The following is a 9,714-nucleotide window of genomic DNA, read 5'->3' on the forward strand; positions in this document are numbered from 1 at the left end:
AAAATATGGTTTCACTTTCTAGCATATTTTAAAATAAGGATAAAACAGGTGACAGAGGTGTATTAAACATAGTATGTCTTTGGGGACCTAGTAAACTACCAGAAGCATTAAATAAAAATGACAAATTCAACTTCCTTGCAAAAAGCTTCAACCCAGATAAAACATACGCAATATTCTCTCTAAATTCTGGCTGAATAGAAAAAGCTATTTTAAATAATGATATATGCAATTCAGTGATCTCCAAATTACAGAAATTAAGCAGATCCAACCTTAATGGACCTGTTGCACATCCACAAAAACAAATAGATCCAGAATCACCTGATCCCGGGAATTAAACCTACCCTAAAACATAAATAGGGCATGCTAGAGGGACAGGTATGTGTCTCAGAAACTGTCCCTTCTCTGGAACAGGCTTCCTATCCATGGGAAGCAAAGTTCTTCCCTGCACTTATTCAAGTGCAACTTGGATCAATGGATGGAAATTGCAAATATACCCATGGTCTGTCTCCTATATCTCTACCAGAGACAGGAAACTTGTAAATGCTTAACTACACATGCCAAGTTTATATACCCCCCCCCCCATATAACTTAGGGGACCAATACCTTTTTAATATTTTTGGAAAGCATGAATAGGCTTAAAAAGGCCCTTTAGGGTCTTTAGCCTAGTATTCTTCCTATGATCCCATATGTGCATACATGTATGTGTGTGTGTACAACTTGGGATGGACTGGCATACCATCCAGGACTATATATTATATGTTGGGATAAACTCCAGCACCTGAGTAGCCTTTAATAGGATAAAGTTGGTATCAGAAAGTGAACAAATACACGGATGAAAAGATGAATGAAATATCAGTCAGTGAACCCTTACTATTACCCTAGGTGTTCAGTCCAATCAGCAGCTGCATATGTGTGCATACACAGGTGTGAATGTCTTTAACAATATATTTGTGTATTACATTGTAGCATGCTGACAAATGGTACATATACATTCACTGAAAGTATATTAACTGCCTTTTAGTCAGCTGTTTTACATACTTGTAATATAGCAACATACATTTCACATCACTGTTTGAAGAAACAAGGTAGCTGGTTATACGCAAGGTAAAGCAGCTATGCTAGACATGATTTTTGTTTGCTTAATTTTTGTATTCATTCTTGCTTTCATGCAGTCTCACTAAGAACTCAAGCGCTGGTTACATGGTAAAAATGAAAATGGAATGCCACCAAATGACTATGTTTGGAACTTAATGTTTACATGTGGGTATATATTTTATTTTTGATTTATCAAGCTAATGAACCATGGGCTACTTAATGATGTTGTTATTCTTTAATAACTGCAGGGTTGATGGTATAATAATAATTATACACTGACTTGGTCAGCCCAACCAGCATGCCCATTTTAAATTGAGCATACACCAAAAGAAAAAAGTTCGGCCTTTGAAGTACCATTGAATGAACAGACTTTTCTATGATACTGAGGGCAGACCAAATGCAAGACAAATCATGTACATTCTGCAAAACTAAAGGCTTAAAAAACATACCTGATTTTCCTTGTATTTCTGTGCAATTGCAGCAGATGGTTATACCTATGAACTGTCCAGAATTTGGGAGAATGTCCACATGATGCTTCATACTAATAGGAGGATGAATTAAGTCAGAGGAATATGTGAGTGTGTGTGTGTGTGTGTGTGTGTGTGTGTGTGTGTGTGTGTGTGTGTGTGTGTGTGTGTGTGTGTGTGTGTGTGTGTGTATCTGCCAGGGTAGTCACACTAGGGGGCTAGGTATGGAATTGAGAGAATTTAGAGTCTGGATATGTATTAGTATCTTGCAGTGTGCATATGGGTGAATGGGTGGGTGTGTGGGTGAATGGTGACTGTTCTGTGAGTCTGCTTGAAGTTTGGGTGGGTGGGTGGGTGTGCATGTGCTGTGTGTGTGTGTGTGTGTGTGTGTGTGTGTGTGTGTGTGTGTGTGTGTGTGTGTGTGTGTGTGTGTGTGTGTGTGTGAATGTTTGGGATTGTGTTTATGAGGCGCTGTGCGTTTATGTGTGGGGGTGCATGTATAATGGTCAGCGGTTACAATGGGAGAACATGGAAATATTGCCGACATATCTGTAGCAGCAGCTGAGGAGCTGGCTCAAAGTAATCAAAGGAATCAGTTGCACTGGTAACCTAGGTGAGGTACAGGTGGCAGAATACATCGTGGCACTGACATACAGGTGGCATCTGTATAAAAGATCAGCCTGCCAAACAGTAGTGTGTGCATGTAACACAAATGATGGAAATACACATTCAAAAAACTGTCACGTATAATATGTATTTATTTATTTATTTAGTGCCTGGTGTTTACCGGAATTGTGCAGTTGGACCCTTAGGTCCATTTTCAGTGGAAGAATGGGAAGAAAAGCTTCACTATAGCTACAAAAATTATAAAAAAAATTACAGTGAAAAAAAGATTTTCAGTTTCCTAACAGAAATCATGCAATGGATAAAACAATCAAGACAGGGGTTAATACAATTTGATTTTTGTAGGAGTGATGCACAGTAATAAACAGGATGAATTTACATATACAGAAGTATACACATTTCATTTACATAGGAGTGATGAAAAGCAGTATATAGTTATAAATGTAGATTAGATTTATTTGCATTATTTACAACATGCAATATGACAGCTGGAGAGTTAGGGGTTGGTGATAGTCTAAAGATCTGAGACAGAGAAAAAGTTAGGGTATGAACAAAAACAGAGCGAGGAGGAGTTTAGGTTCTGTTTTAGGTTGTGTTGCAGAGCTATCCTGTTTTAATGGGATAGGCAGAGAGTTCCACTGTCTGGTGACATAGGGTGAGTATAGTGAGTCTCCAGGTGTATTACAGGATTTGGAAGTTATTAGTAGGCTCTGATTACCTGGTGTGAAGGCAACATGGTGGGATGTATTGCTTGAGAATGTTTTGTAGAAAAGGGCATGTGTGCAGTTTGTGTTTTATTTTGTGGGTAATTTGAATTAAGTGGGAACAATTATTTCTTATCATAATGGCTACACTATCCATCTTATCTTAGAAAATAAATGCCATTACAGGTATAGGCAAAGAGGAAATAGTACAGAATTATATTAAGAAATACAGAGTGCAAATACTAAGGCTGTAAGAGACACATTTGGAAAGAAATGGGTATGCAAATTTGATAAAGAAAGGATTTCATCATGGATCCATCCACAATCCCTTTTTCCCATTTTTTAACATGGGTGCAGGGTAACACTTCAACAGTAACAATCATCTAAAGCCAAGTCTTACACCAACAGGTGACTAGCCCTGCCATGGTTGTTCTTCCATATCACACCCTCACACTTATGAAAAATTTAGCATGCCCAGTCCACCTACTGCATGTCTTCGGAATGTGGGCGGAAACTGGAGCACTTGGAGGAAACACAATTGAACATAGAAAGGATATGCAAAGTCTGCACAAAAGGCTTCCTGGCCAAGAGTCAAAGCACAGAAGATCTTGCTGTCAGGTTTCAATGCTATCTGCTATACCACTGTGCTGCCATAGTTCAACATAGATATTCAGCAGAATATCAGGGACAAAGGAAAAGAGTTGCTTTCAATTGCCTGTGAAGGTCAGCCCACTTATAATCTGAACAGATAAGGTGACATAAGACACCCTTACTTGGTTAAGGTCAAAATTTCAACAGGAACAGAATAAACTATATTGAAATTCAGCCTTATCATACCCTTTTAAATTCACTTTCCACTTTAAAATGGAGATTACGTGTGAACCTCTTTCACAAAGATAAAGTTAGGCAAATGAGTATGAAAGATGCAAATGTAAAATAATATACAAATAAGACTGATGTGATATTTAACAAATAACAAGCAATATGAAAAAAATGCCAAACTAATGGTAAACCAATAAATTAATTCTTTAAAAAACAAAAAGTCTGTTTAAATCCAGTCCATGAGAGTAATGGTCTATCTTTCTAGTTTAGGGTAATATAGAATTTGATTAGGGTAAAAAGTGTAATTAAAATACATGTCTGTAATTTTGACAACCCAGGAGGGGAGATATGCAATAAAGTAAATTTCAAAGATAGGGTAGTTTTCTCTTACCCCATTTTTCCAGTTGGACTCTTAGGGAACACCAGAGTTTATAGAAGTACTTACAGCTCCAAAAATATGTAGATCAGCCTTTGGGTTGTCACAATAGGGGCATAAAGGATATGTTGTGGGATAGATTTTGTTTAGTAAAGTTGGGGTGAGGTAAGTATTATTTAATAGCATGAATTGAGTATAGTTAAGGTTTTTAAAGGGGATACATTTTGAGATCATTTGGATATAAAGGGTGATTTGGTTGGTTGAGATAGATGGATCTAAATTATTCCAGCATTTTGAGAGGATTACAACATTTAGGGATTTAATCAAAAGAATAAAAATGCATGAGTTTGAGGTCATTTTTTTCTTCAATGAGAGTGGATTGCATATTGTCCTTATATTCTTATTGTATAACTGTTTTTCTCATGATGCTCATATTGTTATGTGTTTTAAGTTTTGAAAAATAAATTACAATAAAGAGATTTTCAAAATAAATAAATAAATAAAAAGCAAAATGTCAAGCAATCCAACAAATTCATGTCTCAATAGAAGTTCTATCAGTCAATCTCCTTGACAACTTATAATAATTCAAACATTCTCCAGAATGAGACAGAATAAGCCAGCTCCAAAACTGTTCAAGGGAATTGCTGCAGTAAATATTAGACAAAGTAAAATGTAAAAATCACCATAACGTATAGCCTCAGCTGTTGTGGTTGATAATTATCTCCTGCAAATACGAGAGCCAGCAAACAAAACAGACAAAGACAAATGTTGACATCCTGATCCAAAGACAAATTCTGTGATGGTTCTACTAAGGAACAAACTCAAGGAAATGCCTTAAAGATGACTTGGCATAGCTCTTTTCACAAACAGTCTCAAAGAAACATCATACTGTCTTGAAACTCCAAAAGACTGATGAGTGCAGCCATCATCCTCCATCCTTTTCAGAGGGATATACACAAAAAATAATTTCATAAAATGGCCTAATGTCACAAAAAGGAAAGCAAGCAAAAAGAAGTCCTCACAATGGTCAGTGCAGACCTTGTTGAATGCTCCAATGAATTCAGAACATACCTCTGAACTCTCCTTCTTTATAAAATGCATATTTTTCTTGCAAATCACTAGGGATTGTAGTCCCTAAATAATGACAGTCATTTGAGTTACAGTCTTCATATATTTCAGAAAATGCATACTAATTGAACATTTGTTATTCTAGCAACTTTTTAAGTCTATAAAAGCAATATTTAAACTCCATCCCTATTTTTGTCCCTTTGTACCCCCCTATGATAGTTTTGGCTCTGTCCAGATTTCTTACTCTAAGAGATTGAGAGGTATGATTCAGAACCATAGTACACAGTGACTATCGAGCCAATGGGCACATAATTCTATCACTAAGCAAGGCTTTCACAGGCCCCTTTTAAAGTCACCACCCTCCAGTTACAGCAAATGTTCCTACTCCTTATCTGTAGTTGAACTTCCATTCCACCCCTTTAATTTTCCACTGCAACCTCTAGTAAACCCACTTCATGTCATTCTCTCTCTCTTCTTCTTTCTAATGAATATAATTTCATCAGTTGCAAATGCTGCTCATTTTCCTTTTCCATCATCAGGGCCTACATGTCGATGCTTTCCACTTGTGTCAAATACTTTGTGTTTTAGCATCTCCAGAACTACACATCCAGTTACAGATGCAGTGTAACCAGTGTGCAAGTAGGAGTCTAACTACTCTATACCAGGACTCTGAGTCACAAAATACAGCCAACAACTTTATTTTCTGTTCCTCTTGAGTTTTCTACTTGCTTCTGATGGTCTAGTTTTGGAGTGCTGAACATTTCTATGTCCTCTTCACCCACTGTCTCGCAAAGTTTAGCAGCCACTAACTTGTATGTGATCTTCAAATTGTTGACTCCAAGATGGAAAACTTGAGTGAATCTCAGTTATCACCTCACTACCAACCAGTAGAGGACTTCTATGTCACTTTTCAGGCCATTCCCCAATTCAAGACTGTTGGTTGTTCTGTGACATCTTTAAAGAGGTTCAGTCTATTAGTGAAAATAATATGTAACAGTCTGTGGATGTTATATCTTTTACCAATATGCATGATGGCTAACCATGCAGTTGAAAGAAGGGATTGATGACCCTGACTGCCTCCAGAGATGGACAGATGGGCAAGTCTTCAGGACCACTGATTCTGCCTTCCTGATAAGAGACCATGAAAGGTCTGCTGTATAATAAGTAAAATATGTTTTATAGTGAGAGATTCGGCACGGACCCTTGTAACACCCCAGTGGTCACTTGCCTCAGCAGTGATCATGTCCATCTTAATGTCACTCCTAAGTTCTTCCTAGCTGCCATTCTTACACCAATTCTATAATTTTCCACTCTATCGCTAAGTAGGAGTAGCTTTTCTCTTTCACTTATATTTAACTATATCCTTTGCATAAAGCATGCCATGAAACCCCATCAGCTCATGTACATGTATACTGCATATTGCAAGGGCTAATGGTGATATTTAATGAAACACTATAGTCAGATTTTAAAGTTGTGGTGGAGTTAGTGTGGGACCATATTGAACAGTGATAAAAATATTGTAGTAGCAATCCACACCACCACCATTTTGGATGATCTCTTAAATTAACCACATATCATATTGCCTGCCAAGGATAAATGAAATGAGGGAAACTTAACAGGCAGCAAGTATCAGTGGTGGGAAATAGAGATGGTTAGTGCCAGCAGAGGAGAACCAGCAGTTGTACAGTAGGTACCGACAATTGAATCTGCACTTCTGAGTAACTGATGAGAGTGACACAAATCTGGCTATACTTTGACTATATACTGTACTCTTGTAATGAAAAGTTAGCAACAGTCACAATCACTGGCAACAGCCAAAGTGGAAGGGATGCAGTATTAACAGGGGATGTAAAATCAATAGCTGAGAAAGGAATACTGTAATCTTGGTTGCATCAAAATGGGATGCAAGATATTTCAGTGACAAATGAGAAAGTAAGGATGGGAGAACAATCGCATAGCAACATTTCAACATCAGGGTGTTTGAATGCCAGTGGATGAAGGAAGAGATAAGTTGTCATGATGTCACAGTAAATTTTAGTCCTAGGCAAGGCCCTTTGATTTTACTGACCCGACCAGAAGCTAGGCAATTATGATACCGGCTGCAGAGACCTTGTACTGTGCAAGATATTGTATAATTTTTGCTTCTGGGTGTGGCTGACCCAAATAAAGCTGTAGAATTCTTACTTATCCACTCTGTTTAAGTATTCTTGAACTGGAGGGCTGGGCTGTATAGGAATGAATCAGCAGTTAGACAGTAATCCTGATTCCCTTTGTTTCCAAAGCTGAACAGATATCATCTGTTATAGATGCTCTTTGCAATAGTGAGATGCATGCGGGGGGGGGGGGGTTACAATGTTGTGTTATGCAAGAAGATTCCAGTGCTTTTTAATGTTTGCATGTTTTTATCATATTATCAGGTAAACTTAATGAAACAATCATACCGGTGATCCTGGAAATCCTATTGGTCCAGCCTCTCCTGATTTTCCTGCTTCACCCTGTCAGGGAAAAGAAAAACACATAGCAATTATTTTACTTTTTATCACACACTTTTCATGACAGCATTAGTTAATTTCAATAAGTTTGAATACTGACTGTACATGATATTACATGACTGTTCCACCTTGGTACAGATAACAAAAACAATGTCAACTACGTTATCATTTACAAACTCTTAATGAAATAAAATAAGGCAAAATCATCCATTTGTGAAGACAAAATATATAGTCAGTGTCCAGTCATTTCTGGTCCCATGTACTTCTGTGAATTCCACACAGATAGACATGCACAGTTAGTACTTTAAGAAATTCATTTAAGTAACTGTGCTTCGTAGCACCCTTTAGAAGAAAATGAAAATTATGTACTAGCATAATGGCAGATCCTTGTCTGTCTGATACAACTGATGAAGACTGGAGTCACCTGTCAGATCTGATCTGGCTATTTACTAGTGCTCCCTGCCTTGAGCACCTAACTTTCCCCTTTCTTAATGCACTGACCGATACATTGCCTCAGAGTGAGTTTGCTCACATTATAATATTGAAACCTACCAGACTCAGATACTGGATGAGAGATGGAGGGAAGGATGCTGTTTTATAGGCAAGAATAAAAAGATCCACTGTTAAGGTAAGTATATAATTTTCACATCCTATTTCATCCATCCATACGATCTGATTTATGGGACAGAATCCCAAGCTACCTTCTTGATTGGCAGTTTGACAGGATATCCTCCAGGACATAAGGTCCAAAGGAAGCTCTAGACCTATAGATTGTGGCCAGCTTATAATGTTTGGCAAAGGTATGCAAGGAAGGCCATGTGTCTGCTGGACATATGCATTCTGCTATAATATTTATGAAAAGGCAGCGGACATTGTGATTGATATAGTAAAATGAGCTTTAGATCTAGCTAGAAGAGCCTGATTCTTTCTTATATAAAGAAATGATATACAGTCTAGCAATCAGTTGAATAAGGTCTGGTTAGGATCTTATTTATTTGTGTAATATTTGTTAACCAGGAAAGTCTAACTAGGAACAAAGCCAATTTTCACCAGATGCCCAGAAATAAACACTCCAGATTCATGTAACATGAAAGGAAACTATAGCACCTGAAGAAAACCCACACAAACACAGGAAGGATATGCAGACTCCACACAGAAGGCACCCCAGCCAAGAATCGAACCAAAAAAACTCTCGTTGTAAGGTGATAACACTACTGCTGCACCACTGCAACAGGAGGTTTTGGACTCAGTTTTCTCACAGCAAAGGAAATACAAGTCGTAAATATTTCCTAGTTGCTTTAGTTCTGTGCAAATAGAATCTGAGTTGATAGTGGGCATCCAGTGTTTGAAGTAAATATTCTCCCATGTCAGTGAGGTTTGAGAAGAATAGTAGGAGATGAATGGCCTGATTTTGATTAGATAACAATGCTGCTTTAGACATAAATGATGGGTTGGTTCTTAAGAACAAGTGACATTTATGAAAAATCAAGTATGGTACCACTGAGAATACAGCATGTAATTCTGAGTCACTCTTGGAGTAATTGATTGTCACTGAGAAAAAAAAAATCAAGATTTGGAGAAGAAGCAGGATTGAAAGGGCATTTTTTAATCTCCCTAGAAAAAGGCTAAGGACACAAGATGGGGTAGGATCCTTTATGTGTGGGTATGACATAAAAAGCCATTTGAGGAAGCTATGAAATGCTTTCAAATGCCTTGACCATCCAGATACACTGTGTGGACTGACTGCTTCTGTGACCTTCCTGAAGAAGTTAACTAACTATGCAAACGTGAGCCCCCTTTGACAAATCCAAACTGTTGAGGGTCTAGCTAAATGAGATTTTGATGTCATAGTTAATGAAGCCAGATGTGACGTGTTCTGATTCTTGGCAAATTATACTAGCTACAGTAGGCTGATGGGTCTGTAGTCTTTGGGATCAGGAATAGGGCCCCCTTATGAAGGGGGCCCAACATCTGTTCTTCATACTTCTAGGGCATACTATGTTGCTAAACTTTAATTTAAACAGGTTCAGATGATGTTTCATTAGAATATGTTTTATGCAATTTAT

The 9,714-nt window shown here is 37.7% G+C and overlaps 1 protein-coding gene across 1 annotated transcript in view; it reads right to left on the reverse strand.

Moving 5' to 3' along the window:
• COL5A2 (collagen type V alpha 2 chain) overlaps positions 1–9,714 on the reverse strand; it is a 738,909-nt gene that overhangs the window by 360,703 nt on the left and 368,492 nt on the right. The window contains exon 12 of the mRNA XM_044075160.1: positions 7,598–7,651. Coding sequence (XP_043931095.1) covers positions 7,598–7,651 — 54 coding nt within the window. The remainder of the gene's footprint in view (positions 1–7,597; positions 7,652–9,714) is intronic.

Source organism: Protopterus annectens, chromosome 6.part0 (genome assembly GCF_019279795.1).
Source record: "Protopterus annectens isolate FY-2018-M chromosome 6.part0, PAN1.0, whole genome shotgun sequence".
NCBI classification, from domain to species: domain Eukaryota; kingdom Metazoa; phylum Chordata; order Ceratodontiformes; family Protopteridae; genus Protopterus; species Protopterus annectens.